The 24,154-nt window shown below is 40.0% G+C and overlaps 1 protein-coding gene across 2 annotated transcripts in view; it reads right to left on the bottom strand.

Moving 5' to 3' along the window:
* Positions 1-23,435, bottom strand: part of LOC121863290 — a 58,055-nt gene extending 34,620 nt beyond the window's left edge. For both annotated transcript variants that reach the window (XM_042361875.1, XM_042361876.1), the window contains exon 1: positions 22,671-23,435. In XM_042361875.1, the coding sequence (XP_042217809.1) occupies positions 22,671-23,333 (663 nt within the window). In that variant the 5' untranslated portion in view covers positions 23,334-23,435. The remainder of the gene's footprint in view (positions 1-22,670) is intronic.
* Between the last annotated feature and the right edge of the window lie 719 nt (positions 23,436-24,154).

Here is a 24,154-nt window from a genome sequence, read left to right as displayed (position 1 = left end):
TTGAGGTGAGACAGAAAGGCTAATCCGTGTCGCTTGCCATGTACATTAAGTATTTCAATTTATTCTTTTGAAATGCACGGCCATACTCTTACTAATGTGCGAAAAAATGTCATAATATAGTTTTTGCAACCTTCGTTAAATTATAATAAAATCAATAAAGCCTAAAAACAGGTACAAATGAGAATGTAATATAGCGTCATATTTTATGTGGCAACCGGCCAGTCTAGATGCTTGCCACACCGCTTCTCTGCTGACAAAATACAAAGGATATACGCGCGCACCGTAATGACCTTAGTATTTGATGGCTACGAAATCCAAAGGAGCAAACCAGCTCGTTCTTCCCAAAACAATATACAAAAACTAATCAATATCGATTTTACTAAACAAAGAAAGTGGAAGAGCTTTGAATAAACAAATAATTCGGTTGTAATAATACAACTCCTAGGTCTTAACAACTCCTATTAGCGTATAGTGTATAATTTAAGTTGTATTAACTTTCAAATCAGTGAAGACGTTTTTAATTGTTTCCACACCATAAAGATAAAACTTTCTTCCTAAACTTCAAATTATCAACACAAGTAGTGTCATCAAAACGTGAGTACTGTAATGCTGCTATTCCAGATTTTTTCACTTTTGTTTATTCCATTTAGCTGGTCTTTGGATTTCAGAGCACCCAAGAAAATCTACCGTAATTCTGTTTTATCTGATGTCATTCTTATTTGCGCTTTTCATAATTCGCATCTTACCTCCAAGTAATTTTCATATCCATAGTCAACGTTCACTTGCACGTGCTACTAATGAAAATAGTAATATAAGTTTGCCATTAAATGCGGGAAAACCCCTGTCCTGCCACATCCGACCCGGGGGAGCCACAACTCAGCACATTAAAGATAGTTAATTCAATTATCGATCTTATCCAAGATCCTGTTGCGATAAATAAACAAATCGACTGTTCGAATTATCGTGCTCATAAACCCAACATGCGTGGACGGGAGCGGCAAGTTGCAAAATCTAAAATTAAAACTAAACACTTTTGATGACCACTGACAGCCTGAGTTGTGATACAAGAATAGTCCTTACTGACAGCCTCTGTTGTGAGTACAAGAATGGTGTTCACTGACAGCATGTGTTGAGTACTAGAGTAGTGCTCACTGACAGCCTCTGTTGTGAATACAAGAATACCCTGCAGTGCTCGCCAACAGCCATGTCGTGAGCACAAGAGCGGGTTCTAAAAATATCAAAGCAGCGTACGCTTGTTCTCTCTGACCTCACTTTTGTACTCGCAACAGAGACGGCCCATTATTAAACATCTTCCCTTGAAGAAGGTCGTCGTGTTTCAACCAGAGTTTTGAACTAAATGAGTCCTGAGGGACACCGCAGTACAGTACTTAACGGGGTGGTGTAGCGGTAAAATTAACTAATTCCAATAAAATGTATTTATAATATTGGAATTAGTTAATTTTACTGCCACACCACCCCGTTAAAGTACAGTACTGCGGTGTCCCCAGGACTCATCTAGCTTAAAACTCGGGTTGAAACACGACGACCCTCTTCAAGGGAAGATGTTGTGTAAGAGACTTAGTGGCCATATTGCACTCACATGAGTTTGTCAGTGGCCATCACTCTTGCAGTCACAACGGAGGATGTAAGAGAGCATCTGGAAGTTTTAATCTTGTTTAAGTTTGTCTTTAGTGAAGGTTTGATTTACAAAACTGACAAGGAAGTTATTGTGAATGTTTTCAAGTAGCGAACTATCTAAATGAAACACTAAAGGTGAGAAGAGTTAAACGCTTTTATGAATATATAAATTACAGTATTACTTATTATATATCATTTCATTAACATCTGGGAGTGAACTTAATAATTTACTGAGTAATGGGTGTTCAATAAGCCCTAAGTTACATCACGAGAGAGGTTTCTTGCCAATCATTTCGAGCTGAACTTGTAACATATGATGGTGAGGGCAAGTCAATCCTTCGGGTGGTAAATTTAATAGCTGAAAACTGTATGACGGCACAACGCTACAGATAAAAGTTTATTACATGGGAGAAAAGTGTGGATGTTTTTCCCTGAATTTAAATACTGTAGTGACGTCATAATACTAGTTATCTAGGACAATATAAGCACAATATGTTGAAGTAAATGTTTGCGTTGTTTAATTCTTTATTCCCAGGGCTGAAGTTATTCACACATGGCCGATGCGTCATCTGTTACGCCACCTCCCCGATTCATTAATATATTGTTATGTGTTATAGACCGTAAATGAGATGTCAGTAACCACTGGCTGATGGGAAACTAAACTAAAAATATTTATATCCTAAAGGTGAAATGTGGTGTACAGCCTCGTTTAAGTGTGTACTGTACTATACTTTAACAAGACTACAGCTGTTAAGTGTTTACATATTTACGCAACAAATACCTTATAATTATCATTGTGACATTCATGCAGTAATTTACCACGTGTTCTTTTTTATTTTGCATTAGTTTTTCCGCGGATTTAGGATTCTTGTATTCAAAATCAACACTTTATTTTAACTAATTTAATGGAAAAATAACGTAAATATTGTAGTGTGGTTCCTTAGTAACTATTTCTGCTCTCTCATTGTTGGCCAAGAGGAAAAACAAATACTAAAAAAATAAACCTTAGCCGAGGGATAACGTAGATTACAGTGACTTGTCTGTATCTGACGAAATCAAGTTAAAATTAGCTTGGGTGGGATGGGTTAGGCAAGAGCTGAAGGTACAGCTCTACAACAAACACTTTTCTCACCGTCACACAAAACCCGTTGTCGTGCGACAAACTTTCCGTGCGCAAAACCTTCCGGGGTAAATGCTTAGTTTTGGGTATTAAATGTAATTATAAAGTTAGTAAAATTCATACAACTTTGGTGGTTCTCCAGTTCGCGTGTGTTTATTGTTTACTTCTTCACGCGGTGACACATGATCAGCCTCCACCATCGGTTATGTAGGGTAAAATTTTGTAATGTTAGGTTAGGTCAGGATTCCTTGGGTTTGATTGGTTCATTTTTTGTGTTCTTACCCCACAATTTCCATCGACTTCAAAGCCCTGCCCACTTTGTGCTTTCATTGTCTTTGGTAGTGAGTATGTTTCATATCATCGTTGTACTGTAGTCAGTTTGCCCAAGATGAAATGGGAAATTCATTCAAAACCTTCCGTTACCGTATTTATTAATATTTTCAGCTCTCACAAATCAATCATACATCTTAGATGTCAATAATGAACATCAGTAATGGCTGAGCCCGGAAGGTTTATCGCACCGAAAGTATTTGTCGCGTGACACCGTACAAACAGGATGGTGGCTGGTGCTGTTGAGTGGATGGTGAGTCACATTTATCTGCTTTGCCATACTCTCTGATAATTGAATAGTACCTTGGACCAGGTAGTAAGCAGCTATCAAACAGGGAGGTGCTACCGCCTGGGGAGATATTGGAAGCATAATGTGTTGACTAATGGTAGACCCTGCTGCCATATGGCATCACGAAAATTGTGACCAAGTCCCAGGTTGCTCATCTGACTTTCTGCCTCATTTACACACAATTGCAGGGTCTCAATTGTTTCTTACTTGGACAACACAACATACGTAATGTATATAGTTTCTCACTCGATTTATTTTTTTTTGTATTTATTTATGGTTATTATTAATTTATTTTTATTAATTTGATTAATTGTTGTAATAATAATAATAATAGATATTATTATTATTATGTTTTCGCCCCCCAGGCCCTGATGTGGGTCAGTGACCTGTGCCTGGGTAGGCTAACCCCCGTAAAGAAAAAAAAAAGTTAGATAGAGAGATCTATGGCCCGGCACTGTCTTGGACTCCTCACAACTTTTACTTTTATCCTCTTCGCCACTGATCGGCTTGTTAGCCGCTTGGGCGATCGGTCACGTCTCTTTTCATTTATATTCTTCACCAAAAGATCGGCTCGCCAGCCGCCCGGGCGATCGGTCACGCACTGTTGGCAAATACTGGGCATGCACCGGCTCCTGAATGTACCTGAACCCACTCCAGTGTTGGTCAAGTCTTCTCTTGAAAGAGCTCACACTCGGTGCCGTCACAACACTCTCTGGTAGATTGTTCCAAGAGTTTACAACCCTCACTCCGAAAAAGTTTGCCCTCACGGTTTTCTGGACTTGCGGCTTCTTCAATCTTGAGCTGTGACCCCTTGTGGGGCGAGCGTCCGCCAGCTCCAAGTAAGGACACTCAACTGAGTAGTGCCCCCTGAGATGCTTATACACCTCAACTAGGTCCCCCTTGCCCGTCTGTAGTGTAAGCTAGGCAAATTCAGGCGCTCCAATCTCTCAGGGTAGCTGAGGTGCCGAAGTGCAGGCACCAGTTTGGTGGCCCTCCTTTGAACATTTTCAACCAACTGACAGTCCCTAGCATATCTCGGGGACCAGACGGGGTGACAGTACTCCAGATGGGGAAGCACTTCACTCTTGAAGATCGTTACGAGGGACGGACCGTCTAGATATCTGAACGACCTTCTTATAAAACCCAATAATTTATTTGCCTGGTTTACCTTCTTCTCGCAATGGCCCGAGAACTTCAGCTCATTGTCAACATACACACCTAGGTCCTTCTCACATTCAGTCTCAACTAGTGCAGTTTCTTCATCCCGTTGGGACATATGATACGCCTCCTTACCGTTGGTACGCCCCAGGTGCATCCTCTTACACTTCGTGACATTGAATCTCAGCAGCCATTCTTTCGACCATTCCTGGAGCCCACAGAGGTCCTTCTGCAGCTCTTCACAGTCAGCTTGGTTCTTAATTTCCCGAAATAACTTAGCGTCATCGGCAAACATTTGTATGGAGGAGTGTACAACGTCAGACATGTTATTTATGAAACAAACAAACAGCAGCGGGCCCAATACACTGCCCTGTGGTACCCCACTTGTGACAGGTTCGGATGGCGATTTCGTGCTATTAATCACCGCACACTGTTTGCGGTCATGTAGAAAGTCTTCTATCCACGCTAGGACATTTCCCCGAATTCCGTACCCTTCCAGTTTGATTTTCAGCCTTTCTTGGGGTACACTGTCGAAAGCCTTGGCAAAATCTAGGTAAATATTGTCGATATTACCACCCCGTTCTAGAATATGGGTCCAAATATCCAATACCTTGAGCAATTGTGTTAAGCAAGAGCGCCCCGGCATAAAACCGTGTTGGCAATCTTTTACAAGGTTGTTTCGTAGTAGATGTTCCATCGCGGCATCTCTGATAATACTCTCAAGTACTTTACATATTATGCTGGTCAGGCTCACCGGTCTATAGTTGTTCGTGGAGTGACTATCGCCCTTCTTGAAGATAGGACTCACATAAGCCACTTTCCATTCACTGGGGACCATTTGTTCATCCAGGCATTTACAAAACAGAATCTTCAGGGGCTCTGCAAGCTCGTTGCACAGCTCTCTTAGCACTCTAGGATGCACCATGTCAGGTCCGGGACTCTTATGGACCTTTAGCCTGGACAGTTTATTTCTAATACCCTCTTCTGTGAACACAATGTGGGTCAGTGCTGTGTCGAACCGTCTGTCCTCAAACGCAGGAAGGTTAGTTACATCCTCTCTTGTGAACACTGAGGAAAAGAAGCTGTTCAATGCCTCAGCTTTATCCTGGTCAGAATCTGCGTAACTACCATCGTCAAGCCTCAGGTCTGATACTCCTACTCGCGTTTTCAATTTCGACTTTGCATAGTGGTAAAACGCCTTTGGGTTTGACTTGACCTCGCGTGCAACCAGCCTCTGGAACTCCTTTTCAGCCCTCCTACACTCTATCTTTGCTTGGTTTCTGGCTCTTGCATACATCCTCCTGTCTTGCTCATCGTTTGACCCAACCCACGTCTTGAATTTCTGGGTTTTCTTCTTAATTTTGTCGACCGCCGCATGGTTCATGTGTAGGGATCCCCTCGTATTCCTAGAAGCACTGGGTTTGGTCTTGGGTATATATTTATCGATCAAATGGGTCATTTTACTAGTTATGATATTCAGCGTAGTGTCTGCGTTCTTGTACCTTAATAAGTCAGGCCAGTTGATACCCCTCATCTCTTCCCTCATCCCATTGTAATTTCCCTTGTAATATTTGCACCTTGGCCTGGCCTTATCTTGAACTAGGTAACAGTTAAATCTGAATGACAACACTGTATGGTGACTGGTGCCAACTGGGGCAAGGTGTTCCAGTTTGGCCACCATACCCTCCTCGTTTGTTATGATGAGGTCAAGTGGCTTGGGTGTTTGCTCCCCTCTGTAATGTGTCGGGTCTCTCACATGTTGGAACAGGGTCTCTCACATGTTGGAACAGGGTCTCTCACATGTTGGAACAGAGTCTCTCACATGTTGGAACCAAGCAAAAATATAGAAAAGAACTCAAATTTCCCCACCCAAATTATGTGGCATAGTGCACCACGCTATTGTATAAAGTACCGACATGCATCTACATACTGTGGGTAAAAACTGGCTCCAAAGGACAAGGGATCTGGGAGGCAGGTCTCTTTTCCTCAAGGTTTAGGAGTTTCAGGAAAATAACCAGAAAGCGAAATTTTGCTGTAAATTATGTTATGTTAGAAATGGATTGCTTAGGTTAGATTAGGCTTAGTCATAGTCTCTCTCTCTCTCTCTCTGTATATATATATATATATATATATATATATATATATATATATATATATATATATATATATATATATATATATATATATATATATATATATATATATATATATATATAGAGAGAGAGAGAGAGAGAGAGAGAGAGAGAGAGAGAGAGAGAGAGAGAGAGAGGTGTACAAGTGCTGTATAATCAGTTTGATTAAATCTTAATCTAATACAGTATATTGTGTTGGCATTCTTTTATATTATTCCTTGATATATGATCAGCATTTTTCATTGTGCAACATTTGCTTATTCAGTTCAATGTCGACATTAGTTTTAAATCTCTATAATGCACACTTAGACTTGCTGGTGTGCACTATACCGTGTACAGGTGGTGTGGGGGCTTGAGCCCCTACCTTTCTCTCCTTACACCCAAAAACTACCCTTATTAGAATGTTTAATGGATCACCTGAATAGCATACAGGATCTGTTCACTTTTGATAAGATTTCCCTTAAAATGCACTTATAATTTGAGAGTGTAATGTTTGGAGAAAAAAAATCCAATGAGCCGGTTGAGCCCATAAAATATGCTCTGCACATCTCTGTCATATGTATACAGTACATACATTCGCCTACAGTCATTCACATGAAAAGCACCCAAAGCCTAGGTTAACGTTGTGAGTGGTCATGTAAGTCCAAGGGCGATTATACAGTACAGTATTTGACTACCACAGCCCTACCCCCAGTACTGAAGCAATCTGCAGAAATACTGTATGAGAAAAGAAACAACCATATCACTTATTTTAATCAGATCACCCTTATCCTTTAAACTTTTGTGAGCTCTTGAGAGAAATACTGCACCTTGTTGAGCTTCAAGGAGATCTGTAAACTTTTTCAAGATATCACCTTCACATGAAGAGTGAGGCCACTGAGTGGGTAGTGCGCACCAATCGAAAATAACCAGTGAATTCATTCGGAGATGAATCTAATTTTTGTATACAATTTGAATCCCAGGGGTAATAAATGTTATTAGCATATATTTTTAACTTCTATACAATACTATGAGAGCACAACTGAAATAATGCAGTACACTCACAAACTGCTCTTAATTCACTAGGTTGTGAACAGTCATGGAACAAGTTCTGAATAACATATACTCTACATGCATAATTAACAATAAATATCCTATACTATTATTTTTATTTCCTATAAATCACCAAGTCACTAATCTGTGCTGCTTCTTTGGCCATCACAAACAAACATCTACAATCTTCACCAAATACTGTACTGAGCTGTATACCTACAGTATACTGCACTGTACTCTGAAATGTTTATCAAGCATTCCAAGTACCAGGTACCCGGTATTTGGCAAAAAAACAAACATGTGGCCCAAGCCAGCCACTGTGGCCACCTTCTAAGTCCAATGAAGAATAAAGCATTAAAGATACTAGTATAAAAAGCCAAATGGCCACCTTTTCAAATCCTGGAAGTAAGTTTGACGTTTTATACTAAAACATTTAAGGTCTTTAAGCACATAAGGTTAGTAATTACAGTACAGTACACTAGTCCATCAACAATTAAAAATTATGAGATCAAACTCGTGGAAGTAATAAGGCATCACAGATATAAAGATGCCATACTCAAACATTACCATGACCACCCTCTTCAAGTCCCGGCTGGAAATAATAAGGCATCACAGATATAAAGATGCCGCACTCATACATTACCATGACCACCCTCTTCAAGTCCCGACTGGAAGTAATAAGGCATCACAGATATAAAGATGCCATACTCATACATTACCATGACCACCCTCTTCAAGTCCCGGCTGGAAGTAATAAGGCATCACAGATATAAAGATGCCACACTCATACATTACCATGACCACCCTCTTCAAGTCCCGGCTGGAAGTAATAAGGCATCACAGATATAAAGATGCCACACTCATACATTACCATGACCACCCTCTTCAAGTCCCGGCTGGAAATAATAAGGCATCACAGATATAAAGATGCCGCACTCATACATTACCATGACCACCCTCTTCAAGTCCCGGCTGGAAGTAATAAGGCATCACAGATATAAAGATGCCATACTCATACATTACCATGACCACCCTCTTCAAGTCCCGGCTGGAAGTAATAAGGCATCACAGATATAAAGATGCCACACTCATACATTACCATGACCACCCTCTTCAAGTCCCGGAAGTAATAAGGCATCACAGATATAAAGATCCATGACCATTACCCCTCTTCAAGTCCCCCAAGGCATCACAGATATAAAGATGGACCACCCTCTTCAAGTCCCGGCTGGAAGTAATAAGGCATCACAGATATAAAGATGCCACACTCATACATTACCATGACCACCCTCTTCAAGTCCCGGCTGGAAGTAATAAGGCATCACAGATATAAAGATGCCACACTCATACATTACCATGACCACCCTCTTCAAGTCCCGGCTGGAAATAATAAGGCATCACAGATATAAAGATGCCGCACTCATACATTACCATGACCACCCTCTTCAAGTCCCGGCTGGAAGTAATAAGGCATCACAGATATAAAGATGCCATACTCATACATTACCATGACCACCCTCTTCAAGTCCCGGCTGGAAGTAATAAGGCATCACAGATATAAAGATGCCACACTCATACATTACCATGACCACCCTCTTCAAGTCCCGGCTGGAAGTAATAAGGCATCACAGATATAAAGATGCCACACTCATACATTACCATGACCACTTCAAGTCCCGGCTGAAATAATAAGGCATCACAGATATAAAGATGCCGACTCATACATTACCATGACCACCCTCTTCAAGTCCGGCTGGAAGTAATAAGGCATCACAGATATAAAGATGCCATACTCATACATTACCATGACCACCCTCTTCAAGTCCCGGCTGGAAGTAATAAGGCATCACAGATATAAAGATGCCACACTCATACATTACCATGACCACCCTCTTCAAGTCCTGGCTGGAAGTAATAAGGCATCACAGATATAAAGATGCCACACTCATACATTACCATGACCACCCTCTTCAAGTCCCGGCTGGAAGTAATATATCACAGATAAATAAAACCAAAGAGATAGGCCCCACCTCCCCCTTGACAACAGACTACGAATCAGCCAGAGGGCAGGAACAAGTGGCCTTTGTATGAGGATCTATCCCCTCTCCTAGGACTGACCCAACTACACAACAATCATGCTCTGTTCCACTACACCCTCAGTCCACCTTGAAACCTAATTATAAATGCAATTGGCCTCAATTCCTTATAACTGTGATGAGTATTTTTACAATCTGCATGCTTTCATAACTTTTCAAATCCACATTCATGCTGTATAATATTGCAAGTTAACTGGAATAGGGGTGGCCCGATTAGGTTATATTTAGGAGAATTAAATTGTACAATATTTCTGATATTGCACAACCTCACATACTGTTATTATGTCATAATCCAGAACACTTATATCCATATCTGGAGTCATGCACAACACATCTACCGTACTGTAATTACTGTAACTGGGAAACAAAAAATTATATCCCCTCCAAGGTTATCCTTTATAATCTATAAGTTTGTAAATCATTTAAAACAGGCAATGTCTCCAGCACATGAATTAACACTTATTGCCATCTTTCATAATTTTGCAATAAGGATTAAAAACAAACACTACAAAATACTGTACAAGGAAACGACAATAATCAAGAACAATTTCCACCAAAGCCAGAGGTATAAAGTCAAAGTGAATTTCGTCACTGACAGAGAAAGAACTCCCTACCAGAGCCAAGCACATACAGTACATGGTTGGGCTACAGTTAGATTCAAAGGATGATCAGACTGTGTGCTGTAATCTGAAACAACGATACAAGACCCTGTACAATACAGTAATCATTTACATATTAAGAGCATGATAATGTGGCACTTTAACCTTCATTCACCTTTCAATAATAAATGTGTCTTGAGGACGAAAAGTTTTAAATTTTAATCCAACAAGTGGACAAAAACTGACTTGAGTGTTGTTTATGAGTACAGTATATCACATTACTGGCACTACATTCAAGAGGTCCTCATCTCTCCTCTGGCATCTTCTCAGTGCCTCAAGTTTAAAGTGCTCTATATACAGAGTAGGTCATCTAGTTGGCAGCAAACACTGCCTTTGTGCCCAAATACTTTGCATTGTTGTTATGCCTTAACATTTTTCCTCTTCTGGTGACACTCCACATTAATAAGCAACATACACATCCAATAGATAAAGCCATCCTCCTGCACTTTCTCTCAAATTTATTAGCAACAAACTTTTGTCTCCATACAGTACATGTATTCACAATTAACCCTGGTCAACAGTAGCAGTACTTTTGCTACTCCTTGTATATTGTCTTTCACAAAAAAGGAAAACAAAATATCACCACAACCAAGAATAAGAGGTAACTTGTTGCTAATAAGAGAATATCAGTTAAAACATGCAATACATGAGATGCAATGACAATCTTAAGACTGTATCACTACAGTATTTGAAAAATACCACACAGTACAGTAGAGTACGTACCGGGGTATAAGAAAACTGAATTTCAGAAAAAGCAAACAATACTGTAAAATATATATCATAAACTGTACTGTACAACAAATCCTGACTGCACAAATTAAGAAATTGCAACAGCTACTGGTTAAAGGTACAGTGAGGTACAGTACCATGCTCTCTAGACCACACCCAGGAGTTTACGGGGCCCTAGGCCATTTTGCTGGATTGTATTTGCGGGGCCCTAAGCCATTATAAATGCTGACACTTAAAGGGACGGAGATAAAGTCGAAGATGTAGTTTCTTTGGACCAAGGGCCTGCTCACCAGGGAGATTTTTAAAATTAAGGTCCTTTGAGGCTGCAAATCCTGCCTTCTGAAGGAGAGTGCAATGAATGGTAAGGTCATCTTAAATGGTATATGATATGAGATTTCTGTAATCTAAAGATATTTTTGGGCAAAACCAGACATTCTGTGAGGGCTTTTTGTTCTCTGTATTGGATGAATGAAACTGATTGTCAGAAAAGCAACAATAAAACAAGTGAAGTGAACCAGAAAAACATGTAAATTTATTATTCATGCAGTAGAATAACATAATGATAGGCCTATCCAAGTAATGCAAGAAAAAAAATTAAATTCATTTGAAAGCTCTCTTACATGCTTTCCTGCAAGCAAATTCATCAATAAAATGTTCAAAGTTAAGTGTTTGAATAATATCTGACTCAATGGTGAGAGCAGAAAGGTTGCTGAGTCTGTCTTGGGTAACAGAAGAACAAAATCTGTCTTGAGAACCGAAAATGAACTTTCTCCTTCTGTGTTTGCCGCTGGCAATGTCAGGTAAATCCTCAATGCTATTTCAACATTGGGAAACACTTCAACAGTATCCGATCCTCGAATATACTCCAACATCTTCTGAGGTGATAAAGATCTTTCTTTAGTTTAGAGAGGTGCCCAGAGAAATGAATCATCTCATCAGGAAAGCTTTTTTTCCAAATCTGTGTAGTACGTTGTCTGTCGCTTTGAAGCAAGAGAGCGAATTTTGTCAGTAGAAAGTGTTCACAGTTCAAACAGCAGTACAAATTGGTCATAAGTACTGCATATACAGTACCGGTACTTGTTTTCTGCAACCAAGCTCAGTAGTCAAGAAATCCAAAATTACTACAAACCTCATAATGCAAAAGTTTTCTCTTGCCATTGGTAATCCTTCTTCAGCTGAAGCTTCCTTGCTTGCACAAAAAAAAAAGTTTCCGTTTCAGTGTCCGTCTTTCATCGTAAGTATGATCATCCACAAGTTTCTTGGCCTCATGCTCAAATAAATTGTATTCGGTCCGCAACGATTTTATGTACGTCATCAAGCCTTCATACAAGTGAACAACTGTGGACAACTCAATTGTTTCCTTTTGAAGTGCTTTGCTTGTGGCATTGAAGTGATGCAAAACTTTGCCCCACAAAATGGCATGCTCATACTTTTCCATCTTTCTAGCCAAAGATGATGCTTCACTTCGTGTCTGAGGTGTCTCTTTTTTGTCTGTGGAAATACCCTGTAACTTGCAAACCCGAATAAATTTTTTTATACCTCTTCTTCAATGCCCACGTTGCATCATGTCTATCGGACCATCTTGTATTTGACAAAGACCTAGGAACAATACCATGCTGATGCAGAAAATCTTTGAGTAACTTCCAACGACGTGTAGATGCCGAAAAGAAATTATAAAGAGCTTGCATGAATCCAAAAAAATTTAACTGCATTGACACAACATTCTGCAGCACATGAACCAACTAGATTTAAAGAATGTGCTGAACAAGGAACAAAATGAGCAAGAGAATTTATGTTTCTTATTCTTTGCTGAACTCCTGAATACTTTCCAGCCATGTTGCGAGCATTGTCTTAACTTTGTCCTCGACAGATAGAAATGGGAATATCAAGGTCATTCAGTGTACTTAGTACAACATTTGTTTGATCATGCCCCCTCAATCTCAATGAATTTTAGAAACCTTTCAACATAAATACCATCTGCACTCACATAGTGCAATATGAAAACTAACTGATCTGAGGGAGGGTAATGTCTGGTGTCAAATCTACACTTATGCTGTGGTGCTTGGCTGCCTTCACTTCAGACACACAATAGCAGTCGTAATCTGCTTTGCCATCAAATGGATAAATTCATTGCAAACTGTTGATGAAAGATGTGAAGGGATACCACGTCCTGCATTACCGAATCTGTTCAAGTAATCTGCCAGGAAACCACCATACTGCGCAAGCAGTTCGATTATTCCAGGAAAGTTTCCATTATTCCTAGAGCCTATCTGTTCATTTTGACCACGGAATGGTAGTCCTCTCTCTGCTAAAAACTTTACAGCAGAAACCACTCATTTTAATGTACTCTTCCAGTACTGCACTCTTTTTCTGTTTTGTAACTGCATAAACAATGTCTTATCTACTCGCTCAGTTTCATGGCCAAGAGAATAACATGCAGACATAGACTCTCTCTGGATTATACTGTTTTCATGCTCTAAGAGATGATGAACATTTTTTCAGTCATTAAATCCTGCAGTTAATGCTGACTGATTGGAAGAAAAAAGTTTACAATCATAGCAAAAAACCATGCCACTTGACTCAAAAAATCATCCATCTTCTAACTTTTCATACCAAATATATTAAAGTAAGGAAACAAATTCCTAATTCTTTTTAACCTCTCATGCATCAAGACATGAATTACATCAAATCATTGGGTAGTACTACAGTACTTGCATCAGGGATGCATATTGTATCATTAAACTTTGAAAATTCACCAAAAGATGTTTAAGATAATTGCATCATAGATGAATGCATGATCCTGTGAGTGAAGCTTCCAGAAAGTACCAAAATGCTGGGAGTTCCACTGTCCATCAGCTTCCTCCAGTCAGCTGTGCTGGTAAGTCACATTCGTCTCTTTATTTCCTCTCCCACCCTCCCCACAATTCATCACTGGAAAACTCATAAAATTCCACTTCTATAAATATACATATAATACCATAGCAGGTTTGTAAGAAAATATCTGAGATATGGAACTAAAAATGAAAAAATATTTATTCAGGGTGAAAAAATATTTTTATATAACCCTGTACCCCAGGTTGACAATCCCTTATCCGAAATCCTTGGTGCCAGATGTGTTTCAGATTTCGTAATTTTTCGGATTTCAGAATGGTTAGGTTATTTTTTTTATGGGGATTATCCCACCAGGGCACAGGTCACCAACCCACATTGGGGCCTGGGGGACGAAAATGTAATGATAATAATAATAATAATTCAATAGGTCTAGGTCGTGTTTCTCACAGTGAATATACAAAATGCACCCAGGTCCTTAAGTAACCGCAATACGAGGTTACGCCAGTGCTACATAGGGTACTGTATACGTAAATAGTGTGGTCAGTGGTGCACCATTATCAAAATGTCAAACACCTGAAAACCCGTATATCCGAATCAACTGTGAATGAAGGAGTACAACTTTTTACTGAGCAAAGTCAGGTGAGCGAGAGAAAAAGTCACCCTGCACTGGACTTAAGAGATAAAGCATGTATTGTAGTGTTGAAATACTTACTTCAGGCAGGTAATTTTGTCGGCAAGACATTTAAAGGGAGTTGACCAGATGGCCTTGGTGATGTGAGGAAGTGCAAGTGTGGGTGATGTCAGGGCAATTGCCTTCCTTCCAGCAGTAAATAGGTCACTTTCTCTTCTAGCAATAAATAGGGCACTTCCTTTCCTCCTAACAATACACAAGTCACTTTCCTTCCTCCCAGCAATACAGAAAGTACCAGTACTTCCTTCCTCCTAGCAATAAACATGGTACTTTCCTTTCTCCTAGCAATACATAGAGCATCTGCTGTCCTCACAAATATATATTGTACAGAGCACTCCCCCAGCAAAACTCAGGACACTTCCTTTCTCCCAGAGTCAGGGCACTTTCCTTCCAACTAGCAATAGTCAGGTCACTTTCCTTTCACCTAGCAATAGTCAGGTCACTTTCCTTTCAACTAGCAATAGTCAGGACACTTTCACTTCCCCCCTCCCCCCTAGCAACAGCAATATCTCAATTTATATTACTATTACCCCTAACTCTATCTTACCCTTTTCCCTAACTTTAAACCACTTATCGTCTCTCCTTATATCCTGTACAGTATTTCAGTTTATCAACATTTTGGATTACCTTGTTATAATCATCCATTTAGGATACTGTGCTTTAAAATTTTCCCAAAAGAGAGTTACGGTATGTGCCATCCATTAAAAGAGAATTCCGTAGGCCTGATGACCCATTAAAGGAAATGTCTATACATGAGAGAGGCAATGTGGCTAACACAGCACTCAATCACCTTCACTGTGCCCAAGTTAAAGTTAATTTGAACCACTGTTGTCAGAGGACAATTACAGGTTGACTGCTGTGCATAATGATTTGGACATTAATGTAAACACCTGTTTGCACTAATGACAAGACTTTAATGGTGGGGTATGGTAAGAGTTCTGTATTACTCATGAGAAGATTTTTATCTGCACTATAAAGTTTCATGTCTATGTACCATATTAATTTTCATAACACACAACTGACACGAGCAAACTGAATCGTTGTAGCCATTACAACACCCAGCCATCATTTCAGGGAGTTCACAGCTGTCATGATAGCTACTGTTTCTAGATGCCACGTGTGTACTGTGCAAGATATGTTAAGTGACCCTAGTTATAAGAAAAAAATCACATTGTGCAGGACTCATATGGGATCAGGAGATAAATGTCTCCAGTAAAAAATACACAGGGTCCAAAAATACCTTGTGTTACCACTGAAATGACACCTTCAAGAACAAAAGGTGGAAGAGAAGACAGCTCCCCATTTGTCCCACATGAGTGTTGTTGCTTCCTTGAGTGAACAAGGCCAACAAGTCTACTTATTTTTATCTCAGGCTGTCCTGATTATTCCTTCTTATTTAAGTGAAGGTTCTGGCCTCATTCACCCAAAACTTATTTTTTCTTTATGCCTTGAAGTTTTCATAATACACCACAGTAAACAAGAGTCTGTAAGAAACTGATTCTGCAAGGTGAGAGGGATTTGATAGTTGATTATTTTTCAAAGCTATAAAACAAAATTAATGATTTTCTATTTTACAAAGTGTTCTTTGTTTTGGTGTTTGATTCACATACAGTATGTAAACATTTTATGGTATAATGAATATAGTTTAATGTACTGTGCCTTTTTAATACGATTCCATGACAAAATCCCAGCGGACAAAATCCCAGCCTCTAATCCCAAAAGTGGACAAAAACCCAGTCTCATATAAGATTAATTAATAAGATTAGGTGTAAAGGCCATTCGCCTGTTATCATATTAATAATATGATATTATATTATATATTGTACTAAGGTATCGTATACAATTTTTATATGTGGCAAAATAAAAATAAATAAAAACACGACAAAATAATAACACCTATGATTGTTGTTCCATAACAGCATAAGACTTTTATTTATGAAACTGAATTTTATTTTATTTTATTTATGAGACTAGAATTTTGAATGTTAAATTTGTTTTTTTTAAATATGAGACTTATTTATAAGACTGGGATTTTGTCCACTTTTGGGATAAGAGGCTGGGATTTTGTACGCTGGGATTTTGTCCTGTAACCTTTTAATACAGTAGTCAAATACTGTACTGTATATTTTCAGTCAAGTACACCACAAGAGTTGAAATCTAAGCAAGAGTAAGATTCTTGACTCTGGTTTGTGTACAAGAAATGTCAGCCAACAAAAAAGAATGAAAAGAATGAACAGTGCAACAAGAGGGTCAACATCATTCTCCCCCAAGCTCAGAAAGGAGACAAGTTTCAATGCCGGAGTTAAAGATTATGATTTGAGACCACTTGCAAGCTGGGGCCTGCACGCATGCTCTACCTCACTAATATGACACGAGCAAATCAAAAACAATGAGGCTTTGTTGAAGAAGGTCATTTGTTCACCATGTAAGAATAGGATCACCTGAAGATTATACAACCCATTTGAAAGACCCTAATCACCCTAATGCTACCTGGGTGAGTTAGATTATGTTAGGTTAGCATTAGGGTGTTTAATTTTCTGGTGATCCCATGAATGTTATATGGGGTTTGCCTGTTAACTTCTGTGTTGTATATTTTGGTGAAGTTCAAGGTTAGCTGCACACACTTATTGATAAATACCAGATAATAAAAACCTGTACTGTACAAACCAAAATGCTGCTCTCACTTAGTAGAATCCATGTCAAGCTAATATTTGCTTCTGATTACTGTACTGTACTACTTCAAATTTACTCCTGTGGTATGGAAAATGGGTTGCTCGAATTTATCAGGACTGGACCCGTGAATATTTACGAAATTGAACATCATGTAGGTTCATCTGCACAGTATTTAAAATAAAATACCTATACTGTACTGTATCATATAGTAAAGGTCTTTGTCAATTTCCTGTACCAAAGGATAGATTTAACATTACCATTAAAGGTAAAACTGTTGAAGGTGTAAGTATTTTTCAATTAAACAGTATAATACAATATACAGTATTACACCCGCCTAACGGTGTTTCACTTAGCGCGTTTTATCATATATGCGGTGCCTCGCCAGAGCTGAACTTTCACTTAACACGGATTTATTCATCATATACGCGGTGAGTGTCCGGCTCGAGACGCTATTTTTAGATTTGCCCCACGCGCCACCCGCCCGCCTGCCTGCCTGCCTCTCCCTCCGCTTGGGCAAGCGGCGCGGTAAGGTTGCGCAGTGTGTGTCTTTGTTGCGTTATCACTGACGTCATATGACGTATCAGACCTGTGATTGGCCATGCATCCCTACCCCCCTCTGCTGCTAGCTGTAATTGGCTTAAAGTATTATGACGTGACCACCCGGGGAGGGAGGGAGGGAGGAGAGACGATGCTTGACCTAGCCGCGGCAGTTTCATCCCTCAAGGCCACACCGTGTAAACGCGCATCCATTGTTCCGTAAAATGGCTTCCGCCGGACCACCACCGCCACCAGAGAGAGACCTTTCCTTACCTGGACCCAGCGGCACTAAGCCAAAGAAGACACGACGTTCCTTAAGCTACGAGGTGAAGTACCAAATTGTTCAAGATTTGGAGAAAGGAACACGGCAAGTTGATCTCGCGCGCCAGCATGGCGTCAACGAATCTACGATTCGCACGATCAAGAAGGATGCAGCCAAGATCAAAGAGCACATGAAAATCACAAAGTCTGCAGGTGCTTCATCTATCAGGTATTGCCAGAACAGGGTGCTGGCAGGTATTGCCAGAACAGGGTGCTGGCAAAAGTGGAAAATTTGCTGGTGTTATTTGGTTCGTCAGGCGCGACGCAACATGGCGGTGGACACGCGCTCAGTGCAGGAGTACGCACGTGAGCTATACGCAGCAGTGTCACGTAAGCTGGGAATTGCAGAGCCCAAACCCTTCAATGCTTCCTCTGGTTGGCTGCATAGGTTTAAGAAGAGGAACAAGATCACCAACATCAACATTGGTGGTGAGGAAGCGAGTGCTGACCGTGTGGCGGCTAGAGATTTTCCTCCGTTCTTACTATACAGTGACGACCAGGTGTTTAACATGGACGAATCTGGTCTTTTCTGGAAAAAGTTACCTTCCAAGACCTTCGTTGTCCAGTCTGCCAGCAAGGTAAGGGGTCGGAAGTTGCAGAAGGAACGCATCACCGTCCTGTTTACCACCAATGCCTCCGGTACCTGTAAACCAAAGTTATCGGTGATTCACACAGCCCGCAAGCCGCACGCCTACAAGAATATGGACATGAACAAGCTTAATGTCCACTGGCTAACCGCACGTAAGGCGTGGATGTCCTCTTCTCTGTCCCTCTTCTGGTTTGACAACTGTTTTGTTCCCGACGTGAAGAAATTCTGCGAGCAACAGAATGTTTCATTCAATATTTTGTTGCTCCTTGACAACGCACCTGGACACTCGCCCCTACTTATGGATCGTCACCCCAACGTAAAAGTGGTCTTCCTTCCTCCCAACACTACGTCATTAATCCAGCCCATGGACCAGGAGTTGATCTGCAATGTGAAAGCTGCGTACTCTGCAAAGAAGTTCAAGCTCCTGAACGACTCTACCAACACCAAGGATGAGTTGCGTAAGCTGGGTGACACCGACAGCGAGAGCAAAAGCGACGAGGACAAGGAACAAGAGGCGGTGACTCAAGAACTTCTCGTCAAACAATTTTGGAAGAAGTTTAACGTTAAACAAGCTGTAGACTTCTTGGTGGAGGCATGGGATCTGCTGACTATTGCTACGATTCGTCACGCATGGAGACATGTGTTGCATGGCATACCAGGTGAGAGGAGGAGTGAACCTGTGACTGGTCAGGTTCAGACTGTTGCAGTAGCAGTGGACCTTGCCAGAGAAGCTGCGCTCAATATTACAGCTGAAGGCTTCTCCGAGACCACCAACGAAGACATCCTGGAGGTGATCAAAGATCCTGAAGTGACTGCCGACGAGATGTTGGAAGAAGAACACGCCAGTGAAGAGGAGGAAGAAGGTGTGTCATTCTCCGAAGAACCTAGTTTAAGTCATAGTGATATTAAGTGTGCCATAGAGTTTGCAGAGAAAATTAAGTCCGTCCTTTCCCGCGACAATGACGATGACCGCTATGAAGTCTTCCATACCCAGCTGGTGCAGGCTATGGAGCCGTACATCACGGTGTATCATGACAACATAAACACCAGCCGTCAAAAAAGCATAACCGAGTTCTTCGCCCGCAACCCACCACAGCCAGCCCAAGCCAGTGATAGTGACAGTGAAGTTGACTTTGAGGGATTTGTCAGGGAAGCCCTGACAACTGTAAGTGACAGTGATGGTGATTCACCTAGTAATGGTGATTCACCTGAGGGCCAGTAATCTGCCCTCTGCCTCGGAACCAGCCTCCATCCCCGTATGCCGACCCATCTCTTCTACTACCGTAAGTGTTCCACCTAACTTTTAGTTTCTCTAACTTAACCTTCATTTTTCCTATGTTAACCTTTATCTTTCCTAACCTAACCTCTTCTATATTACTTGTTTTTTCATACCATCATAAAGTTAAGATAAAATTTTTACTACAACATAGTTATGTGTCGTCAAAAAGTGGAGTTTGGGGGTCGGGCTGGTTTCTATTGGAATTAATCCCATATGTTCTGTTGTTCACTTAACGCGGATTTCACTTAACACGGGACCCTCTGGGTTCAATTGACCGCGTTAAGTGGGGTACAACTGTACTGTACATTACGCCCGGATAATTCGCAGTCCTCTATTATTTGACACCCTGGATGTTCCCAAGAAGGTCTGCGGGTAGTTTTAAACTTGCCGACATTTTCGCTGCCAGGACAGGGGGCCATTCATTCTAGAGACAGTAATTTCCTTTACCTGTATTGTATATATGTATGTGTAGACACACACACAAAATACATATAGATAAATATTAATGGAAAAATCCTCTCACAATTAATCAGAAACAATTGTAGTGTTAAAAATGTTGAGTCTACCCTCAAATCTACTCCATATGCTAAGAAAGAATGGGGGTACAGGTACAATATGCACATTAGGCTTATGTACTCAAATTATAAATGACATCGGAAGCATTTTTGTTCTAGGCAGAGGCTAAACGTACAGATAAATATCATCTCGTCTCTCATGATGGACGAGAATTGAATGATTCTTGAGAACCTCACCAAACTTGGAGCAAGAGATGTGATGTACGCAATTTCCCAGCCATCACGAAAGACAACGGGATGAGCTATGTCCACACAATTTGCCACAGTGCTTTTTCTATACCTTGTTCTTTGTTGTCAATCTTTCATTAATATTGGAAGAAAATTATAAGCTGTTCTGTTTCTATTTTCCAAGACTTCTATTTCAATATAATTTCCCTAACTTATCCTGACTCAATAATCACATCTATTTTTTGGTTATGATAAAACTTGGATGGTTGAAACTGGATTGCAGTCATACATACCAAAATACCTGCACTTTTCACACATGTTTACATTAATGATGGAATTTTACATTAATAAGTAAGTCTGCCCTCGTTAAGAATTTGGTAAATTACTGGTACAGTACAGTACTGTACTGAAGAACAGGGAAAAGAATTCTTAAGTGTATATGGATTGTTTTTTAAAAAGTTTAATAATGATAAGATACCCGCCGCCGTGTTATTTGTTTTGATGTTTATTTTCTTACTATGTTTTCATCAGTGAGTTCTGATACGATATTAATTTCTTGGGCAAATGCTTCATTTGGTAGAAAATTAGGGAGCCACGAATTACCCAAATGTACCCAAAAGTATAGCAAATAAGGGTAAAATCTTAACGAATATCTGTTATACATACACAAAACATGTTTAATAATATTTTTGGTGTAATTTTGTAAAAATAATTTGTAAGATGAAATAATAAACAGCGAAAAACTTTCAGTATTGGACTAACGCTAAATTCCAAAGAGTTCGTTAACAAGAGAGATAACTCAGATCCATCGTGATGCACTTCGCTAACCTAACCTAACCTAATGAAAAGTAAATCCTACGGCTATGTTAAATACCCCAAAGTAACAGAAACATCGGTAATTATATCTCCATTTTGGATAGGTGATTCTTTGGAATTTAGCGTTTTTTGCTGTTTATATTTCATTATTTTGACTACATTTCAATGAAAACATTATTAATCAAGTTTTATTGATGTAAAACATATATTCATTAAGATTTTACAAATTTAATTTACTTTTGGGTACTTTTGGGTAATTCGTTGACCGGAAAATTATGCCCCTAGGTTCGTAGTAGAGGCACACTTTGATTTTGTCCTACGTTCAGTGTATGTTTGTGAGCTGCTCGGACTGGGTGGCTTCTCTCACGTCCACAAAAATACATAAAATTACATCAAATCATAGTGAGGTCTTTCTGTTTAATAACCTGGGAGTCCATGGGAGCAGAGCTAGGAAGTTGGGTTTCTTTGGTTAGGTCTTTTAACAATGCTTCTGCTGCTTGTTTTTCTTATTAACTTCGAAATAAACCACTTTTTAACACATCTGCCCAAACAACAACAGTGTCCACTACAAAACAGTGAAAAAGCGGCTTTTTTTAAATAATTTTTAGAAAAATCGGCGGCGTGTATCCTGTCAATAAATACCTTGAAAAATATTGATATTTGTATCGTGATCTATCAAAAATGTACTGTACTGCTAAACTGTAAAAATAAGGCTAAATGAAGTACTGCATACACTCCACATAAACATTCTTGTCCAATTTATAGGTTATTGTTTTGGTCATGCAACGAATTTTAGGGTTTTAAGGTTAGGTTGAAATTATGTTTTTCCAATGGTTTTTTGATGTGTTTTGAACGATACTGACCTACTTCAAAATCGGTACATGACCGAAATGATAGTTTTACCCTTTACAGTAATAATAAAGGTAATTATTGACGACTGACCCGTGGCCGAGTAGTCAATATTAACCATAATAAATCTTGTTACGAAGATAAATGGTTTACTTACCTGTTTGTGTGCACTGACTAAATCACTGATCTTGACAGCGGAGTCCGCATCAGTCTTGGATTGTATAAAGCTATTAATAAGTGACAATCTCATCACACGTTGTACATCACTGTCCAATTCAGGTTCTCGCACAGGCCGTACTCCTCCTGGTGTTGGCAGGTCTTGTGTAGCATCAACGGTGTGGTAGGGTGGTAATGGAACACCTCCAGGGGAATGTGGGTGTCCTACACCACCAGAACCAGGCGGAGGAAGAGGAACTCCCACATTCTCCCCGAGAGGCACCACCACCGTGTCTATCTGTCCAGGGTGTACAGGACCAAAGTTTGATCCTAGGTGAACACTGCCTGGAGCTGGTGGAGGCAAGGGCACCCCAACACCAGGCGTCTGCTGGAAAGGAATAGGGCCACCGAATGCAATGCCAGGCGTCTGTTGGGTGGGTAGAGGCACTCCGACTCCAACGCCAGGCGTTTGTTGGGGAGGTAGAGGCACTCCGTGTCCAAAGCCAGGCGACTGCTGAGAGGAAATAGGTACTCCATGGTGCTGCGTCGGGGCCTGGTGGGGCGGAAGGCTTGGTAGGGGCACTCCTACATTATGCTGTTGCGCGTTGTTAAAGTCAATAATACACGCCCACACCAACAGTACGAACTTGACACTCCACCACATAACTGCGAGAGCTCCAGGAATAGCTCCGCTCAACACAGACGTGTGGGGAGAACTGACACTCAGCCAACGTGTTTCACTCAGCCTCCCTCACTCAGCCTCCGCCCAGATGTTTTGGTCATCAGCTGACTCACGCCGCCTCCTGCCACTACACGATGATTACAACTTATGCTCCTTTTGTTTTCATTAAAATTTCCTTTATTTTCTGTTGTTTATTAGCTAAAACATCTGCTTACAAATATAATGTTATTAATACAAAAGATATATTGGTAAGTTTTCAGAGGTAAAATTTAATAACAAATAATAACTGGCAATTATTCGTGACGCAACCAGTTAGACCTTGAAAACTCACCTGAGAACGTGGAAGTGGCGAGCTGAACTATGACGTTTTACTACTAGTGACACACATTATCTGTTGTTATTGTAGTTATAGTTCAGTCTCTTTCTCCCATACCGAAAGGCGAGATAGACTAATATCAAACGTGTACTGTCAAGTGAAATTGATTCAATACATTCTCAATGTCGTTTGTCTCAGCCAACATCGATTTAATGTTACTGGAGACAGTTTAATCCAATAACGTTTATTTTTATTATATATATATATATATATATATATATATATATATATATATATATATATATATATATATATATATATATATATATATATATATATATATATTGTCGTTTTTCCGTCGTCGAATAGTGAAACTATAATTAATGGAAAATAGTTTTATGTTACAGTATTATCTCCTGTTTCATATAAGTTATATGAATGATGCCTTATATGATATAAGGCATCATTTACTGACAATATAACAAGC

This window comes from Homarus americanus, unplaced genomic scaffold, assembly GCF_018991925.1.
Source record: "Homarus americanus isolate GMGI-L3 unplaced genomic scaffold, GMGI_Hamer_2.0 scaffold46197, whole genome shotgun sequence".
NCBI classification, from domain to species: Eukaryota; Metazoa; Arthropoda; class Malacostraca; order Decapoda; family Nephropidae; genus Homarus; species Homarus americanus.
This window is presented reverse-complemented; position numbering and strand designations above follow the sequence as displayed.